This window comes from Natator depressus, chromosome 1 (genome assembly GCF_965152275.1).
Source record: "Natator depressus isolate rNatDep1 chromosome 1, rNatDep2.hap1, whole genome shotgun sequence".
Taxonomy (NCBI): domain Eukaryota; kingdom Metazoa; phylum Chordata; order Testudines; family Cheloniidae; genus Natator; species Natator depressus.
In genome coordinates this window covers 342,850,178-342,871,220 of record NC_134234.1, presented here as the reverse complement: position 1 = coordinate 342,871,220, position 21,043 = coordinate 342,850,178, and the positions used below count along the sequence as shown (strand labels likewise).

Below are 21,043 nucleotides of genomic sequence, written 5' to 3'. Positions count from 1 at the left end.
AGCAGGACCCAGAGGTCCGTGCCTCTTGCCTGCAGTCTATAAATCCTCGTGCTCCGGTGTAAGAGCTGCTGCATTCCCCACTATCAGCCCCTCGTTCTGAGTGCATGGGGATCCTGCTTCCTGTCACATGGGTGCAAACCCACCCATGCAGTTCATGCAACACATACTTTTGGCTGCTTCTGAACCCAACCATCCTTTCTCCATTCCTTGGAAGGGGAAGAGTCAGAGCCCAGACCTGTCCCCATGATTCACTCCAATGAACGCAGAACTTGCTCAAAATAGGGGGAAAAAGAAAGATCCTTCAGGTGTCCCCTCATGTTAACAGCAGTGGTTAAGGGCCAGGGGCATAAGTCCTCCACTCGCCCCCTAAGTCCAGCAACCAAGCTCGCTTCTGGAACGAAGGAGTAAGTGCCTCCAGAATCACTCCTTCCTTTTTCCCCTGGATTGGGATGGTGATGAGGGAAAGCAACCTTCTCCCTTGGGGTCAGAGAGGAGAAACACCTTCCAGCCCTCTTCCCTGGATTGGCAGGGGTGTCAGCCACATTTCATTGGAGTGGGGGAGCAACCTCCCTCCATTTCCTCGTCCTATTTCTTCACACAACGCATAGTCAACCTGTGGAACTCCTTGCCATAGGATGTTCTGAAGGCCAAGACTATAACAGAGTTCAAAAAAGAACTAGATAAGTTATGGAGGACAGGTCCATCAATGGCTATTAGCCAGGATGGGCAGGGATGCAAAACCATTCTCTGAAGTGTCCCTCTGTTTGCCAGAAGCTGGGACTGGATGACAGGGCATGGATCACTCAATAACTGCCCTGTTCTGTTCATTCCCTCTGAAGCATCTGGCACTGGCCACTGTCAGAGGACTGGATGTGGGCTAGATGGACCACTGTTCTGACCCAGTATGGCCGTTCTTATGTTATCCCTGAACTGGGGCCAGGCAAGGATACTGCTCCCTAGAGGGGTGGCAGATTGGCCCTTTTCCCCATCCCTGGGTAGGAGAGAAGGGGTCAGGCAAGGATTTGCCTCAATTTTTAACTCAACTACAAGTTGAGGACAAAATAGAGCATCGGCGGGTCTGTCCCTCCCTATATACTCTCATACCAGAGCATGAGGATGTGTGGAATGCAGGTGTGGACGCACAGGCGCTCCGGTCAAGAGTACATGGATACACGCGCATCCAACAATAGAGCACCCATAGGGACAAAAGCTCTCAAACTCCAGTTACTGTACACCTCTCCTTCTAGAACATACTAGGGGAGAAACTGTTCTGGATTTAATCTGAAGTCACAAAGCGAAGCTAGTTCGAGTGGGGATAGTTGCTGAGCCGTTAAGGGAGAGTAGCTACAGTATAATTAGGTTTAATGTCCATAGGACAGGTAAAGTACCAGAAAGTGACACTAAACTTTAGAAGAGGAGATTTGAATAATATGAGAAGGTTAGTCAAAAAGGACATAAAGCTGAAAGTAAAGGCCATAAAATCCCTGGAGTTGACTTGGATGCTACGAAGGAAAACGGAGTCTCAGAAGCCATGCATACCACTGGATAAAAAGAGAACCAGGAGGCCACGGAGTAAACCATTATATGACTAAGGGCTCGTCTACACTTAAAACACTGCAGTGAAGATGCTACCTATGCTGATAGGAAGGTTCTGCCGTTGGCATAGGTAATCCACCCCCAAGACAGTAGTTAGGTCGACCGGAGAATTCTACGTTTGACCTAGCGCTGTCTATACCCTGGATTAGGTCTGTTTAACTGTGTTGCTCAGGGGTGTGGATTTTTCACAACTTTGAGCAACATAGTTGTATTGACTTAATTTTCTAGTGAAGACCAGGCCTAAATCTCAAGCTTTTGAGAGGCTATTCAAGCCAAAGAGAAATCCTTTAAAATTTGGAAATCTAACCTTAGTGAATCCAATAAACAGGAGTATAAATTACAGCAGGCTTTAAATAAAAGGCAAATTAGAAGGGCCAAAATGGAGTTCAAAGAGCAAATAGCTAGAGGTAAAACCAACACTAGAGTCTTTGTTTCAGAAGCAGGAAGCCTACAAAAGAATCAGTGGATTCACTGGATCTCCAAGGGTTAAAGGGAGCAATTAAGGAAGATAATCAGTAATAGAATAACAAATCATCTGGAAGATCATGATCTGATTGGGTCTGACCAGCAGAGATTCAGCAAAGGAAAGTTGTCTCACTAATCTCTTAGAATTCTTTAGACATCATTATTTATTTGTATTGCTGTGCACACGTATACTAAGTGGAAAGGGATCTAGAACCATGGAGGGTGTCATTAGAAGAAAATGGCTTACGAGTCAGCAGATGAAAGGTGGAATACACACGTTGCTTCATTGAGAAGGACAATGAGGAGCCAGTAAAACTAGGTGGTATAGAGTTAAAATCTGTGCAACAATTCAAATTCCTCCATTCATTGTTGAGCCATGACGGGAATGTGCATGTGGGTGCTAGGAGTCATATTAAGAGCACTTGGTGCAAATGCAGGGAGTTGCTGGGAATTCTCTGCAATAAGGATGAGCCAAGTAAACTAAAGAGCAAAGTGTATAAGACCATGCTTAAGGCCAGCCAGGACGTACAAGTCGGAATGCTGGGCAATGAGAAAGAGAGAGAGTACAACTACTTCACATTGCCAAAATGAGAACACTCATGTGGACACTGGGTCCGACAAGAGCTGATAGGCTATCCAGTGGAATGGTATGAGCCATGATGCAGGTAGTCCCCCTCACGGGAAAGTTGAGGGAGTTTTGACTGCGGTGGCAGGGTCTTGTGAGGCAATATGACACAGGATATGTTGGCCAGAGAGCACAAGATCTGGCAGTCACAGGATGAAGACCACAAAAGTCTAGAAAAACATGGTTCGAGACATGGAAGGAGAACCTGAAGAAGGTTGGTGCCAGCTTGAAAGACACATTCAACAGGATCTCTTGGCGATGAACAAAAGCCACCAATCACAACTAATTGGACAAGGTGAAGGCAAAGAAGAAGATAGTGAACATGTTAATGAAGTAGTGGATATAGAAGAACTAGATGACATTACTGAGACTTCCAAAAGGCCTTAGCAAAGGTCCCTTACAAGAGTCTACCAAAGAATCTAGGTGTAGTCATTGGGTGAGAGGCAAAGTATTGTCATGGCTCAAAAAACTGGTTAGAAAATGGAATGCAGAGTAGGATTAAATGGTCGGTTTTCATAATGGTAACAGGTTATCAGTGGGGACCTTAGGAGATATATTAATAATATGGAAAAGAGGTGAGTAGTGAGATAACTTTGTATCATCTGCAAATTTTGCTATCTAGGTTAATTGGGACCAGAGAGGACTGTGAGGAACTTCAGAACAGGGTGGATAAAAAGATTATTTTTAAAAAATCCTATTTTATTTAAATTAGATTTTTTGATTATTGAAATCATAATTTTTTCTTTTAAAAAATAAACCTGTTAATATAATGAAATATGAATGCAATACAAAGTATGTTAAGATCTAAACTTATTATAAACTCTTAAAACATTTAAATAAAATTAAATATGCTGAATCTATCGAAAACTTTGAGTTAAAGGCTGCTTTTCTATAGAAATCGGGGAAAACATCTGACTTTTGAGGTCAAGCTTTATAAATATGGAATAGGTCATCCTAAGTAGCTTAGGAGACTGTCTCATTTTCAAGAGATTTAGGCAAGTAAGAACTTAAGCTCCAGTCACTTTTACTTAGGCATATTTGAAAATTTTTCCCAGGCTGACCTAAAATAATCAGTTAAATTCACTGAATAGAGTTAATCCCTCTGTTTAATAAATCATTTAGTTGTAAATGTGAAACGTGTTTTGATAAGAAAAATGTGTGTGTCCAAAACACTTAAGGTTGTTTTGTTTAATACAAATAAATTTTATATGCTGTTTTGTGTGTTAAATTAAATTACAGTTACCAGCCTAATCCAGCTTGACACAAACCATAGGCAAAACATTAATTATCTAGTAAATAAGCAATATACCATTCACCATATTCTAACATACTAAAAATATATAATTAATAAGAATCTGAAAATATTAAACTATATAGTTACTCAAATACATGTATAGACAGTAGAACCTCAAAGTTGCGAATGCCTTGGGAATGGAGGTTGTTTGTAACTCTGAAATGTTCGTAACTCTGAACAAAACGTTATGGTGGTTCTTTCAAAAGTTTACAACTGAACATTGACTTAATACAGCTTTGAAACTTTACTATGTAGAAGGAAAATGCTGCTTTTAATCATCTTAATTCAAATGAAACAAGCACAGAAACAGTTCCCTTACCTTGTCAAATCTTTTTTAACTTTCCCTTTATTTTTTTTAGCAGTTTACGTATAACACAGTACTCTCCTGTATTTGCTGTTTTTTCTCTGCTGCTGCCTGATTGTGTAATTCCGATTCCAAATGAGGTGTGTGGTTGATGGGTCAGTTTATAATTTGTTGTTCGTAACTCTGAGGTTCTACTGTAGTTCTAGGGTACCCTCCTAGGTAGCCAAAAGATGTACCAAATCTGGTGCAACGGGTCTATTTAGTTGTAAATCAACATGGTTTAATGGTTATATCATCTAATAAGCATGTAACTTTCTTTAGAAAATAAATGAAGTTTAAATGGAAGAGTTGATTAAAATCAATTATTTAAATTGAGGCTTTCCACTTGGTGATTTAAATCATGATTTAAATTTGATTTAAATCAATCCACCCTGCTTCAGAGAGATCTAAACAAGCCAGGGAAAATGGGCAACACCGTGGCAGATTAAATTCAAGGTTGACCAATGCAAAGTAGTTGGAGGCACATTGGAGGGGGGAAAAAAGCAACTATTCATATACCATACAGGGTTCTAAACTGACTATCTCAATTCAAGAAAGGGTACTGGGTGTCACTGTAAACAGCTCAATGAAACTTCTGTTCTGTGTACAGCTGAGATCCAAAAAAAGCAAGCAAGCTGTTGGGCTGTATAAGGAATGGGGTGGAGAAGAATAGAGACACTATCCTAATACCTTTAGAAAATCAGTGGTGCAGCCTCACTTGGATCCTGTGTCCCATGCTGGTCTCCCTCTTGCAAAAAGGATATTGCAGAACTGCAGAGGGTTCAGCGAGGAGTGATGAGAATGATCAAGGGTCTGGAAAAATGCCTATGTTAGGAGCGATTGAAAAGATTGGAATAGTTTGATTTAGAAAGGAGGAAAATTAGAGGAGACAAGTAGATTGGGAGCTTTTTTCTCACTGTCTCATAATACACGAACAAGGGGACAGTCAATTAAATGTAAAGAGTGGGGGAAATCAAAACCAGTAAATGGATACTCTTTCATACAATATGTAATTACATTGTTGAAGTCATTGCCACAGGAAGTAGTTAAGGAGTAGAATTTAACAAGATTAAGAATGGGATTGTATCCTTCAATGGATATCAAGTATATCCAGAGTTGTTATATTGGTCTGAATTCAGCAAGATGAAATTCAACGAAGATAAGTGCAAATTACTTTTCTTAAGAAGGGAAAAATCAAATGCACAACTACAAAATGGGGAATAACTAGCTAGGCAGTAGCACTGCTGAAAAGGATTTGGGGTTTATAGTGGATCACTAATTGAATATGAGTCAATAGTGTGATACAGTTGCGAAAAAGGAATATAATTCAGGGATGTATTAACAAGAATGTTGCATGTAAGACTCAGAAGGTAATTGTCTTGGTCTACTCAACCCTGGGGAGGCCTCAGCAGGAGTACTGTGTCCAATTCTGGGTACCACACTTCAGAAAAGATGTGGACAAATTGGAGGGAGTTCTAAGGAGAGCAACAAAAATGCTAAAAGGTTTAGCAAACCTGACCAATGAGGAAAGCTTAAAAAAACTGGGCAAGTTTAGTCTTGAGAAAAGAAAACCGTGGGGGGGACCTGTTAACAGCTTCAAATATGTTAAGGGCTGTTATAAAGAGAATTAGATCAGTTGTCCACTAAAGGTAGGACAAGCAGAATGGGCTTAATCTGCAGCAAGGGAGATTTAGGTTAGATAGTAGGAAAAACTTTCTACCTGTAAAGACAGTTAAGATCTGGAACAGGCTTCCAAGGGAGGTTGTAGAATCCCCATCACTGGGGGGTTTTAAGAATAGGTTGGACAAACACCTGTCAGGGATGGGCTAGGTTTTCTTAGAATTATAGAATCCTAGAATATCAGGGTTGGAAGGGACCTCAGGAGGCCATCTAGTCCAACCCCCTGCTCAAAGCAGAGCCTAATCCCCAACTAAATCATCCCTGCCAGGGCTTTGTTAATTGGTCCTTCCTCAGGTCAGGGGGCTGGACTTGATGACCTATTGAGGTCTCTTCCCTTCCATAATGTCAATAAGTACATTTGGAAGGAATAATTTGAATATGTCAGGGGGCCCCTGAACCACTGTCCCATATGCTGTTGCACTTCTAGCAACTGAAATACATTTGTAAGAAGCTCATGAGATGCTTATGATTTTCTTCCTGGAAACCCTCATCTTGCCATACTTAAGAGTTCTGTGGAATTTGCAGCTGTACTGCTGTTGGGAAGACTGCTGGGGAGTAAGGTGCACCCAGCTCCTCTTCTCATAGGTCTGAGGTGATCCTTTCATGACCTTGTGTGTGCTATATCATTGCAGTAGGTCGTCCTACTTAGCCAAGTCTTAGTTTTCACTTTTCTTTCCTCTTCTGAGTTTTCTTGGTTGGTTCCATGGCTGAGCTGGATAGTAGATGTTACATTTATGTCTGGGCTGGTACGCTCAGCACCCAAATTCTTACATTTTAAGCTAGGTCTGGAGGCTTTTTGTAGGTCTGTGTGTAGATGATGGATATTTTTTTTTTCTCTTTTGGGATCTATGGATCACTCTGCTGGGTTTGTTACAAAGATTTTCTTTTTTTCCGTCAGTTAGTGGCTTGTTTACATGGAAATGGCATGTTATGTTTTAACAAGTGAAATAAAACTAAGACTCCCCTGCCCCCCCGCCCCCGAAAAAATGTTGATTTTCAGTGGTTCTCAAACTTTTGTATTGGTGACCCCTTTCACAAAGCAAGCCTCTGTGTGCGACCCCCCCCCCCTTATAAATTAAAAACACTGTTTTTTATATTAAACACTATTATAAATGCTGGAAGTGAAGCGGGATTTGGGGGTGTAGGCTGACAGCTTGTGATCCCCACGTAATAACCTCGCAACCCCCTGAGTGGTCACGAGCCCCAGTTTGAGATCACCTTATTTAATAGGACTGAAACATGTCCTAATGTTCCTTATAAAGGGGGGAGAGGGGAGAGAGAGGGAGTGTGTGAAATGTATTGCTTCAACTAGAATTTTCTGCATCTAATGAAAAGGTGTTATACTTCATTGATGCCCTGGTTTGAACTTTGTTAATGTTATGATTACATATTTCTTAGCTGACATAGCAGTTGATTGTGCCCTGTGGGAATGAAAATATCCCTGGTGCAGGTTGAATACAAAGAAATAGATTGTGTTTACATTCTGCTTCCATAGAAAAGTGATACAGAAGGAGTAAATCAATGAGATTTTTAAAAATGTAGCTTCTTTTTCAGAGGCAGTCCAAAAAAAACCAGGGGTCGGGGGAGAGGAAGGCTAATGAAAAGGACTAGGATAAAACATAACCGCCTTTGGGTCAGTTCAGTGTCCCCCTCCCCCTTTCTCAGGCAGAGTGCCATGTACTTTGTTGTCAGATGGGAGGCAGGGTTCCCCAGGGAGACGGTAAAGGGAAGAAAGAAGTGCGATCTCGCCTGGTTACACTGTCGTCAGACAGGGAACATGAGACTCGCTTCTTTGGTCTCCTGTGAAAACACTGTGAGAAAAGAGCAGAGCCAGGTCTTGCTTAATCTTTCCTCATTAGAGGAGTTGGAGAGCGTGTGAGCCAGTTTAGCAGTGTAATTCCAGGGGATGTTCTTGTTGCCTATTGGATAATTGCTCCTTCATAAACGAGGTGTGAAGACTTAGAGTAATTAAGCTTTACAGTTAAAGTAAGGATGATAGCAAAAATAATTCCAGCCCACCATTATAATACTGCTGGTAACCCAAAACAACAATAACAAAACCAAGACTAGTTAAGTTAAAAAGGCTTTACGCGCATGAAAGTGTTCTGGCTGGAGAAACACAGCCTGTTGCAGTTTGCAGGTTGGGACTGTACGTTATCATGGGGAATACTTTACAGCCACGGGGGTCTCCTGTCTGGCTAAATTCTGCACGCCATTTGATTGATGTTTAGTGGTAGATTGCCTCTATAGTCTCGCCTGCACTGGAAAAGGTTTGCTGTTATAGCTATGCAGGTAGACCCTCCTTGTGTAGACACAGCTTCTACCAGTGAAAATATGCTGTACTGGTATAGCTTATACCAGTTATCTGAACAAAATAAGCTATGCTGGCAAAATCACTTCCTTGTTGGCATAACTGTCTACACAAGGGCTGTTTCTGATTATAAAAATGTTGTTTAAAAAGAACCCACACCTCTAACAGATGACATTATGCCAGCAAAAGTTTCTAGTGTAGACCTGGCCTTTAAGAGGTGAAATATGATAGTGGTGTCCTTTCTTACAAAAGTCGCTTCGTTGTCTCCCAGCCTCCTCTCGCAGCTCAGAGCTCTTCCTTTGAGCAGGCCTAGTATTTGTGCCATGTGACACATCTCAGTTTCTCATGGTTCCTAGGTATTTGCTAAACAAATGTAAATGGCTTATAAATCTGCCAGTACTAGTATCTGCCCTTATTCCCAAATCGATAATTGTGCACCAACAGAGAGCTCAAACATGTACAAATAGAGGGAGATGGTCCTTGCCGTGAAGAGCTTACCTCCCAAATTGGACACCGACGTCACAGATCAGATACAAATGAACATCCTCCATTTGGGGGGTCATTTTAGTCCGTTTTTATTTTTTAAATTGATGTTTGTTTACCCCCAAAAATTGATGATAAAGCCTGAGGGACTGGATCTGGTTTGAAATCTCTAGAATACCATGGTTAACTGTGTGGGCCTTTCAGACAAGATCTTCAAGTCCCAGGTTCTGTCTTCTCTGCATGAACACCTTTTAAAATCTAGGGGAGCTTTGTGTACGTGTAGCAATTTATTCTTGCATCCTTGGCCATGATGTCCATTTTCTCTGTCAAGCAGCATACTCTGCACGGTTAGGTGCTGCCCTTCACTCCAAAAGTAGCTGCATTTCAGTTCTGCTTTGGAAGTGTTGTTGGGGCTAGTTTGGGATGAAAGGTACCATAGAAATATGATCTTCTAATCCAATGTGCGCTTGTTTTATATCTGCTCCTCCTGGAGGAGAAACAGACACAATCTGCACAAATAGGAGCTGGTGGGTGATTATTTGATATACTGCTTCTATATATTATATGAGTAGAATTTAAAAAAATGCCAGTGGGATCTCTGCAGTATAAAAGCTTTGTCCTCCTATGACCCATACTATTGTTTGTCATCTGTTATGTAATTTCATTTTATTTATCTGCTAAATGTCCCCAACGCCTGTGGTGATGTGCAAATTCATATATAAAATCCAAAAAACACAATTCTGTAAATAAATGGTGATTATTAGGCTGTAATTCTGGCTCTATATGTAAACAATGAATGCAAGTATACTGCAGCAGGTAGTTCCCTGGATAACACAAGCAGGTGACTGCACTTCCATCTTATCCCTTTCTCTTAACATACGCACAGATTAAATCCTCAGCATTACCAGTGGGCTTTTCAGAATGGCTTTTCCCAGTGTCTGTCAGCTTGTAAGCAGAGTGATTAGCCAGCCAGATGAGGGTGTTATGGTGTTCAGTGCCCTTGTCTTTTATATGGGATGAGAACTGTGCAGATGCCACTGTCAGATGTTCATAAAATAACTTTGCCCAAGGAGAAAAGGAGAACTTGTGGCACCTTAGAGACTAACCAATTTATTTGAGCATAAGCTTTCGTGAGCTACAGCTCACTTCATCGGATGCATACTGTGGAAAATACAGAAGATGTTCTTATACATACAAACCATGAAAAAATGGGTGTTTACCACTACAAAAGGTTTTCTCTCCCCCCACCCCACTCTCCCGCTGGTAATAGCTTATCTAAAGTGATCACTCTCCTTACAATGTGTATGATAATCAAGGTGGGCCATTTCCAGCACAAATCCAGGGTTTAACAAGAACGTCTGAGGAACGGGGGGGTAGGAAAAAACAAGGGGAAATAGGTTACCTTGCATAATGACTTAGCCACTCCCAGTCTCTATTCAAGCCTAAGTTAATTGTATCCAATTTGCAAATGAATTCCAATTCAGCAGTCTCTCGCTGGAGTCTGGTTTTGAAGTTTTTCTTTTGTAATATCGCAACTTTCATGTCTGTAATCGCGTGACCAGAGAGATTGAAGTGTTCTCCGACTGGTTTATGAATGTTTATAATTCTTGACATCTGATTTGTGTCCACTTATTCTTTTACGTATAGACTGTCCAGTTTGACCAATGTACATGGCGGAGGGGCATTGCTGGCACATGATGGCATAGATCACATTGGTAGATGTGCAGGTGAACGAGCCTCTGATAGTGTGGCTGATGTTGTTAGGCCCTGTGATGGTGTCCCCTGAATAGATATGTGGGCACAGTTGGCAACAGACTTTGTTGCAAGGATAGGTTCCTGGGTTAGTGGTTCTGTTGTGTGGTATGTGGTTGCTGGTGAGTATTTGCTTCAGGTTGGGGAGCTGTCTGTAGGCAAGGACTGGCCTGTCTCCCAAGATTTGTGAGAGTGTTGGGTCATCCTTCAGGATAGGTTGTAGGTCCTTAATAATGCGTTGGAGGGGTTTTAGTTGGGGGCTGAAGGTGACGGCTAGTGGCGTTCTGTTATTTTCTTTGTTAGGCCTGTCCTGTAGTAGGTGACTTCTGGGAACTCTTCTGGCTCTATCAATCTGTTTCTTCACTTCCGCAGGTGGGTATTGTAGTTGTAAGAATGCTTGATAGAGATCTTGTAGGTGTTTGTCCCCCTGTCTGAGGGGTTGGAGCAAATGCGGTTGTATCGCAGAGCTTGGCTGTAGACAATGGATCGTGTGGTGTGGTCAGGGTGAAAGCTGGAGGCATGTAGGTAGGAATAGCGGTCAGTAGGTTTCCAGTATAGGGTGGTGTTTATGTGACCATCGTTTATTAGCACTGTAGTGTCCAGGAAGTGGATCTCTTGTGTGGGCTGGACCAGGCTGAGGTTGATGGTGGGATGGAAATTGTTGAAATCATGGTGGAATTCCTCAAGGGAATTCCTCCAGATGATGATGATGTCATCAATATAGCGCAAGTAGAGTAGGGGCGTTAGGGGACGAGAGCTGAGGAAGCGTTGTTCTAAGTCAGCCATAAAAATGTTGGCATACTGTGGGGCCATGCGGGTACCCAAGGAGATTTCTGGGGAGGTGCCACTTTAATGCTGCAGGCAGTAGCATTGAACTGACCCTTTTCCCTCCTGTGTGTGTCTGCAGGAAGCTGGGGACAACAACCAGTTCTGCTGGAGGAACCTGTTCTCCTGTATTAACCTGCTGAGGCTCCTCAACAAGCTGACCAAGTGGAAACATTCTAGGACAATGGTGAGCTGGGGCCTGGGGGGCTTCGCCCTTTGTCGCAGAGATCCTGTGGTGCATTTAATGGCGTTTTGATGTGAGCGAGTGTACTGCACTACATCTGCCCATCCTTGATGCAGCAAGGAACAGCCTTCTATGTCCAAGAGCTTGCTATCCGATTAGGATGATGAAGCTAATTTCTCTCCCTGGATCTTGCCCTTGGCAAGAAAACATTTAAACTACAGTAACTCCTCACTTAAAGTCATCCCAGTTAACATTGTTTCGTTGCTCATCAATTAGGGAACATGCTCGTTTAAAGTTGCGCGATCCTCCCTTATAAAGTTGTTTGGCAGCCACCTGCTTTGCCCACTGCTAGCAGAAAGAGCAGCCCGTTGGAGCTGATGGGGGGTTTGAAACCAGGGTGGACCAGCAGCCCCCCTGTCGGCTCCCCTAAGTTCCCTGTGCGGCAGCCACGCAGAAGGCTATCAATTGCTGGCAGTTCAGCTCTCCCTTCCCCCACTGCTGTGTACTGCTCCTGCCCTCTGCCTTGGAGCCGCTCCCAGGAGCCTCCTACTTGCTGTGCGGGGGTGGGGAAAGGGGAGCAGGGGTGCTAATGTCAGAGGTGTCCCCCTCCCCCCGCTCCTGTCCCCCCCACTCAGGGGTGAAAGTAACTTAAAGGACTTACCGGCACGCTGGAGTCCTGAGCAGGGGGCAGGGCCTCAACCGGAAGGGGCAGGGCCTTTGAATCCCCAGGCCCTTTAAATCGCTGGCCTGGGGAAGCCGGTCCGGTCCAGCATACCAGCTCTTGCCGGTATGCCATACCTGACCGTACCAGCTTACTTTCACCTCTGCCCCCGCTCCTTTACCCCATTTAGCCATCTTCACAGAATGGGGTGGGGGGACAGGACATGACAGGGCTCAGGACCGAGGGAGCTTGCTGCCAGCAGCTGCTCTCTCAACTTGTTGATCTACTTAAAAAGGAAATGTACCTAGAGTGGGGTCAGCGTACTTAAAGGGGCAAAGCACATCTCTCTCTCTCACACACAGTGTGTGTGTCTCTGTCTCTCTCTGCCATGCTGTCTCCCCTCCCTCCATTCGTGCTGCCTTGTAGAGTGTGAGGCTACAGTAACAACACTGTGTTAACCCTTGAGGGCTCAGCCTAGTGCTATTCATCATTTAGCAGTAAGGCATTCCCTGGGAACCATCTCACCCTCTGACTCCACCACCTCAACCAAGCTTCCCAATCATCATTGCTGTGTAGAGTATTCAATTGTTTGTTTAAAACTTATACTGTGTGTGTGTTATATATTAAAAAATTTCCCTGACCCCCCTATTTACATGAATTCTTATGGGGAAATTGAATTCACTTTAGATCATTTTGCTTAAAGTAGCATTTTTCAGGAACATAACTACAACGTTAAGCGAGGAGTTTCTGTAACTAGAATGTGAGATGTTGACACAAGAAGAAACTGGGAGATTGTGCCTAGAACGTTACGTATGGCTCCGTTAGGGAGGAAAGGGCAGGGAAGAGCGAACATGCAGTCGGAGCAGGAAGTTGGCAGCAGAAAGGGGCTGCAGGGGAAGTAGTCTGTAGTCACTCCCTGGGAGACGCGGTTGGGGATATGCAGTTAAGTGATCTTCCATTACTCCCTGGGAGCGGGGGAGTTTGGGCTGGTAAACCCAGGGTCGGGAGTCAGAAAATGTAAGGAGGAGTGCAGGGAAAGAGCAACAGGGTCAGGGAGAAAGCAGACTACGGTTGCTAGGCATAGGGTTCCTGGAATGGAACCCGGAGTAGAGGGTTGATCAAGGTCCCCTAGCAGCTACTTGGGGGAGCAACACAGACTGGGCAGTGGAGCAGAAGACTGCCTGGGCCAGTCGTCTGATAGGACCTTGATGCCCCGGAAGGGGAGAACTGTCGTGACCTGGCTGGAGGGCCAAGCCATGAAGAGGGCGTACTCTGAGTCGCAAACAGAGATATGTGGCAGGGCACATGAAGGAGCAGCAGAAGGGGGCGTCAGACCTGGAAGGCGCTAATCCCCAGAGCCACCAGGAGGAGGCGCCCTAGTGGTGGATGGGATCACATAAGTTTTTTTGAGGAGAAGCAGAGGAAGATGAGGAGAGAAGGGAGTGGAGCTCAGTAAGTCTAGATTATCGTGCCCCAAAAAGAGTCACAGTGAATGCCCCTGCTGGGGGTTCAGGCTGGCCAATTGTTTTGAATACTCTTAAGATCTGCTGTGCTGCCAGTTTTACTTCCCCCCACGTTGGTCCATATTAAAGTTATATTAATCTAGGAGTCAGTTCCCTTACAGAAACCCTCCTCTGCAAAAGGATAGTTAGAAAAGTTTATTACCCACCCTCCACAATTTACCTGCTCTGCTGAACGTCCCTATTCAGTTTCTCTGTGTTTTGTACTATGTTTGCCATCAGGGTGTCAGAGCGGCAAAGAACTTGGGAATGTGCTGACAACATTTTTGTTGGTGATTTGGTAGATGCTGGTGGTTTTTAAATCCGCCCCGATCCTGAAACGCGCTCTGAAAGTGAAGCAGGCCATGATGCAGCTGTATGTGCTGAAACTCTTGAAGATCCAGACCAAGTACCTTGGGCGCCAGTGGAGAAAGAGCAACATGAAAACGATGTCTGCCATTTACCAGAAAGTGCGTCACCGCATGAATGATGACTGGGCTTATGGCAACGGTGAGTATCCCTGGAGAAAACACCGTCTCTGGGTTCTTGGTTGATGCTACTGCGCATTTAGTTTGACCTGCTGATCCATCAGGACCCTACAAACTTGGTCTGGCTGAGGGCTGCCCTGGTAGCTGGTCAGAAGCCTTAAGACCACATCTGATTTGCTTAAGATAACACAGATTGCATCCAACCTCCCATCACGTGAGTACTCAGAGCATTATCAGCTGGGATCTGTAGGACTTGTTTCAGCACTACCTCAACTCGGCCTCCATTTGCAGCTGCTACTTTGCAAATGTAAAAACTGCAGGTGCAATGTTGTGTGCAGTTGAGGTCATTTTGTACATCAAGTAACTGGCTGTGCCTGTAATCGCATCAAGTCTGTGGGTGTAAATGTGGCCAGTGTGTGAAAATCTGACTAGTAGGGCTTGCAGGTCACATCTCTAAACTAAAGGTGAGGGTTGCTACAGGCTACATTGTGCAAGCTTGTGTTTTGGCCTGTGGGCTGCATATCTGCCACCCCTGGGATATAGTTTCCATCTTTTTGCCCTCCGTATTTTCTACAATAACAGCTGTGAGAAGGATTCTGACAACTACAGTGATGCATTAATCCATGGGATGCAGCTGACTACACACTCAGTGCCCTTGCTTTGTGGTTAATTCAGTAGGGTAATCTGAATCCCAGGCTTGGTTAAAGAGGAAGGAAGGATCTAAACACATTTCTTTGCCTTGACAACCTGGCCTTAAAACTTGTATTGTGTCCATGCTACTTATATCACCTAATGAGGATTAAGCCAAGGGCCAGGTGACACTGCAACTTTCTAAGAAATTCATATGAATGGGACACTATCAAAACCCCGTACTTAAGTTTTGAGGGAGGAGTAGGTTAAATGAGTAGGAGAAATTGGCTATACATAAAAACACTTTAGGGAGTTTAATTTCAATTAAAATGATTTGTTAATGATTTAAGCCTTCACCCTTTGCTTTTGAGAGCCCTAACATATATGTTGTGCTGATTCAGGAGAATCAAAGATAGAACTCATTAATCTCGTTTCACTGTGGAGTTTAGTGAAATCCGAAAAGGAAACACACGACACAAAAGCTTAATGTGTTTTTTTTTTTTAATTTTGACATGTGTCCCTTTTGAATTATTTACCATAAAACTGTTTTCCTCCACTTGCTCTTTGCTTCTTGAAGTGAGTGAAGACAGTAGCAGGAATGCTTTGTCCTGCAGATGGTGCGCAGCTACTTCACGCTTTTGGCTGTCGGGAGAGTTTTAGGCACTCAACGCTCACAGACAGAAGAAGCAGAACACCTACAGTTTTTGTTTGTTTTTTTTTCTTAAAACAAGGTCTCGCCATTTTTTAAAAAACTAATTTACCAGCCACTGTTCAGAATAATGAGCTGGAAACACAGAAATGAAGGATGATTTTTACAACTAGTGCAAAGAAAAGATGGTGAGGCTAGAGCAGTGGGGGCAACCTGCAGCTGACATTGCTGACGTTGACCGCCCGCAGGCACAGCCCCCCGCAGCTCTCAGTGGCCGCAGTTCACCGTTCCCGGCCAGTGGAAGCTGTGGGAAGCGACGGGCTGCAATCAGATTACCCTGATGGACTGCAGATTGCCCACCACTGGGCTAGAGCGAGGATGACTTGTAGGAGGTTGTGGTTGGATCTTTCTGCGTAGTATGTGTTTCTCTTATGCTGGGTGCTGCACTTTGGCACTAGGGTCCCCCTCTCTGCCCCACATTTTGCTCCTCTCTTGCACCATGGTTTACTCTGACATAAGAATCTAATGGAAAATGGCATTTTGCCAGAATCCCAAATTCCCCCAGGAAAGGAGATTTAAGCAACAACATAATGTGATACTTAACATGGCTCAGTACTCAGCAGACATCACATCTTGATCTGGACAGTCTGTCAGACTACTTTGGAAATGCTCAGGCTTTCAGAGACCAGCCCTGGACTTGTTTTCCCCTGGGAGGGTTTATTTTTATTCTATGTATGTCTGGGTTGCCATTGAGCTCACTCAATCAAACCTTTTCCCCCTTAAACCAGTGAATTCACTGTATCTTTATAATGTGAGTGACTATTTCATATAGAAATGGACTTCAGGGGGACTGAATGACACTACTGAATGGGAATTATTGGCTGGATGTAATAACCATATTTCAGCCATGTAATATCAAACACCTATACTTGCTTCCCATTAACAGCCATGATTTACAGTGAGTTATACATTTGCCATATTTTACTTAATGTTAAATTTTCCATGCTTTGTCTGTTTCTCAGGCCAAAGGTTTTCTTTGGCAATTTTCAGCAAAAATGGTGGGGTCCTATGGAAAAATATGATGTGCTCATGTAATTAATTAAAAGTGTAATATAATGCATACAGAGAGGGGAAGAATTATGGTTGTACAGTTAACCTTAATTCTGCTACTGCCTAATTTTTGAATGCTTTGCAACTGTAGCATTATGTTAATATAGGAGATTTGTGTATGAAATATATATACATACTATGAACTGGTTTGGAATAAGCTCTTGCAGCGACTGTTGTGAATCTGACCATCATGGGCATATGACTGTGTGATGAGGTCACAATCCTTTACTTCTGTTAAAACCTCATCCCACGTCAGAAAAAAGGAATGATTTTCTCATACTCTTGTGGGGGTGGTGTTTCTTATCAAATGCAGATATTGATGCCAGACCATGGGATTTCCAAGCTGAAGAATGCACACTAAGAGCCAACATTGAAGCCTTTAATAGCCGGAGATATGATAAATCCCAGGACTCAGAGTTTGCACCGGTGGACAATTGCTTGCAGAGTGTGCTGGGGCAACGGCTGGAGCTCCCTGAAGATTTCCATTACTCATATGAACTCTGGCTAGAAAGAGAGGTGTTTTCTCAGCCAATCCGCTGGGAAGAGTTGCTACATTTTCAGTGACAATGACAGGATTACCTGAACCAAACACTGTCACAGTAAAGCTCTGAGATGCTACTTCCTGGGGAAAGGAGAGGTCACTCTCTGACTGGGGGGTTCTGAAGTCTGGCTAAAAATCTCCCTTATCAGAATTGACTTTTTATAACTATTCAGACACCCTAAAGTGTGGTGGCCCTATCTTTTAGAGACCTTCCCTTTCCTCCAATCTTTTAGAGACCATCTAATGTAAACAGACCTGCACGTAGAGGTTGAGGGCCAAATTCTGATGTTACACTGGTGACAGTCTAGAGAAACTCGACCGACATCAGAGGAGTTTACTCCAGGTTTACACCAGGATAATGGAAATCAGAATCTGGCTCGGAGTATCTTAACTTCTTTCTTAGCGTTGTTCATGTATGATAAGCTTGCTACGTTTCTATACTGTGAAAGGTCTTTGCCTTGCCTGACTGCCCTGCATTGTGCCTAATGCACTAGAAATGTTTCACTGATTCAACTTGGAACGTCGCCTGAGAGATGATTAGACATCCCGCTACCATATTAACACCTAGATTAGACACGTAATACCTCAAAAGATTGAAAGTGAACAATAACTGGCGATATTTGACCATCTCAGCAGAGGCTACAGACTGAATAAGCCAATGGAAACTAAACTACCTTTTTGCCTCTAGAGGTGGACCCTCACTGCTGCTTGCGTTGTATAACCAAACCTCTGGACTTTGGTTTCCAGAGCTGGCAGTGTGGCATCTTTCACTACACCTGTGAATCCAGCACTTTCCTCCCTCACTACATTCATTTAACTTTGTATTGAAGTAAAATGAACAGTAAGGTATCTATGATGTACAAGTCCTAGCCGTAAAGGAGTTAGACAGACTGAGGTCTGCTCTACTTAATATTTCAGTGAGTCTGGACTTATTTGACTAGACGTTACCAACCTAAACTGCAAAAAGGTGCCACGTAAGAGATTCTTTCTCGTCTATTGTAGGTGCCCAGTTAATTTACAATGATTTGTTCTTCTCCTTCCAGAGAAGAGAGGGCAGCAGGGCCGTTTTTATGAAGTGCAATTACTGTAACCTGTTAAATTTCTACTTAGCTCTTCCTGTTGCCTTGTAAAATGTCTTGCTGAAAGTGACCCTCCTGACTTTTTGAGAGACAGGAATTTGTTTGGTGTTGGGGGGCTATTCTTTGTGCTCTAGCGTAAAATGGTGTGTGTGTGTGTGTGTGTGTGTGTGTGTGTGTGTGTGTGTGCGCGCACGCGTGCATAGCATTTCTGGGCTGAGGGAAAAGAATAGTGAACTGCATAGCCTATAGCTTTGTGGTGGTGTGTGAGAATTTCGGTGTGAGACTTCTACAACTTGGAAAGTTTAGGGCTTAGTATAAATGTTCAGGTATAGTCTACCTTCGCTTAAGCCTGTGTTGCATGGATATAACAACCAAGAGTCGCTTATGTGTTAGAACAAAATCATTTGTCCAGTATATTAAAGTCAGTTGCTAAACCACTGAATGAGATTTGGCTCTTGGCATGGCGTATGCACTGTAAAACCCATGACAGTCAGTAGGAGACCTTGCGAGAGAGAGACATAAAAGCAACATTGAAGGTATAGTGGCAGTGCCTATGTGCTGTGAGTTTTCCCATCAGTACTGGACAGCGAAGGCCTTAGAACAATCTTGGGTTTTACCTTCTTGTTTGTCCTTCCTGAACAAAGGAATTCAGCTTTTGTAGAAGCAGCACTTGTTAGTATATTGCAGGCAAAACTTCATCATTTAGACGGTAGTCGTGCTAGCCGCATCTCAAGGGCACATGAGATAAGGCCACAAGTATTTGTTACGCCAGCATCGGTGTTCATTACAACGGAATGAGGCTGAGAATGGTTCTTAATGTGGTTTGTATGATAAGGCATTTTTCAAAGAAATGGCAATAGTAAATCTGTTCACTTCTTAAACACATTGTGTGAAAAATAAAGCAGAGTGACTTCTCCGGCGTGTGCATTTCCTCAAATTAAGGTGTCGGAAGAAAAGTTTCTAATATTCTTTGTAAAAATTCAAGGCTTGTTCAGTCCTCCCCTCAGCTACCTGAACTCTTATCTCTCTGCTTCAGATCTCCCAACGCTGTGCAGGCCTTATGCTACATCATGGGATCGTGGATGTTTTATTCTGATGTTTCTAAGCAGACCAAACAAACAAAGGAGCTGGAAAATAATAGAATTATTTAAATTAGGTAGCCGTCCAGTGTCTGTGCCTTGAAAATAAGAATTCTCCCAACATTAAATAATAAGATGGTGGCATATTGGTAACTGGAAATTTGCTATAGATCCAATGGTCAGGGTGCTAGCCTGGGCCTCTGGTTGAACCTGGGTCTGCCTGGACTTCCCATGTGACCTTGACCTTTCTCTGTTCTTCAGTTACTAATTTGTAAAAAGTGGGATAATGGTATTTCTCTACCTCACTGGGGTGTTATGAAGATAAATAAACTAAAGATGGAAGTGCTCAGATACCATGGTAATAAGGGCCATGTAAGTACCTCAGGTGAGTGTGAGTAGAAGTGAAATGTAGGTACTGCTACATGACTGACAGGGTCCTATAGTTTGAACTTAATCCACACTCCACTGTTTCTGTACCTTCAGCCTATAAGTATTGACTGACTTGTTTGGTGGCTCTTTTTATAGAGGCAGTCTTTTCCACAGTCAGCGGGAAGGAAAACGTGCACATTAAAAGTGCCACACCTTGTCTTCAAACTCCAACAGGAAGGCACAAACCCATAGTTGGTGCTATTTATGGTTATGACTGGAAGGCTTCTAATCACTCAGACTTCCCTTCATTCTGACCTTCCCCCGCACAGGGGGGGAAAAAGTGATTGTCAAAAGGTCAGTGGTAAAACCTTTCTATAAATTTAAAATAACAAGCATCGATGTGTAGCTAATTCTGATCACAAGCCTGTGGACAATATCTGTTTTGCTGGGATACTGAGAACTCACTTCTGACTGTGGCAGGAGATGTGCTCCTGAAAGTGAAGTTTGTTAGATATGATTTTTGGACATGGGCAGGAAGGAAACATGAATTATTTGTGTATCCATTTCAGTCTCTCATTTCTGAGGTTAGCTGTTGTATCATTTGTTTTGCAGATTCCAAGCAACTTTCTTCTCTCAGATTTTGTTTTGAAGTATGTAATAAGAGGAAGAGAGGAGAATTTGTTTTGAAGTACCAGTTAGGCTTTTGGTGCTGAAGTACACAGTTCAACAACAACAAAAAATGCACATCACAAGGCACAATGCAAGCTCTCTCACCCACATTAGGCATTGTGGAACGATGAATTAAGATACCTTTTAATGTGCAATGGTGCTCTTAAAAGCCCAGGTATTAATTGTAATAAGAAGGGGATGGAGTATATTGAAAAATCTAAATTGCTGGTACCTCCTTACCTCAATATTGCTTTCAGTTTTGGTTCCTGACCCTTAGATGGTGAATGAAAGGCTTATCGCCTCCCTGCTGCAGAGCTGTGCTACCAGCCACTTGCATCTTCTCCCAGCTAGTTGTGGACTACAGTTTGATCCCTTGGGAGCTATGTGGCAATTAAAGCAAAGAACCCAGGCACTGCAAGGGAACTTCTTATACTCTTTAACAGCACAGGGAGCATGTCCCTTTTAAAAGCGGCCTCTGGCACCTTTTCTGTTTATTTTTTTTCTGCTGGTGATTTTCCACTCTTTCCCCCATGGGCTGCTGGGAAGAGGAGAGGCACTAAAAGTCAATGGTTCTGCTGGTAGAAACTCCCATTGTTCTACCAGGGTGGAACTATTGCATGGTGGTGGGCCTGTGTTGTTGCAGCTTCCCAGATGTAGTCTGCTCTTTGAGTGTTAAGTTCCTGTTATAAGTTCTAATCAAATCCACAGTGG

The 21,043-nt window shown here is 43.3% G+C and overlaps 1 protein-coding gene across 1 annotated transcript in view; it reads left to right on the top strand.

The window, feature by feature from the left end:
* The window catches only part of STRIP2 (striatin interacting protein 2), a 68,110-nt gene extending 48,967 nt beyond the window's left edge, over positions 1–19,143 (top strand). Inside the window, exons 19-21 of the mRNA XM_074942739.1 lie at positions 11,457–11,561; positions 14,024–14,228; positions 16,909–19,143. Coding sequence (XP_074798840.1) covers positions 11,457–11,561; positions 14,024–14,228; positions 16,909–17,159 — 561 coding nt within the window. The 3' untranslated portion in view covers positions 17,160–19,143. The remainder of the gene's footprint in view (positions 1–11,456; positions 11,562–14,023; positions 14,229–16,908) is intronic.
* The last annotated feature ends 1,900 nt before the right edge of the window (positions 19,144–21,043 follow it).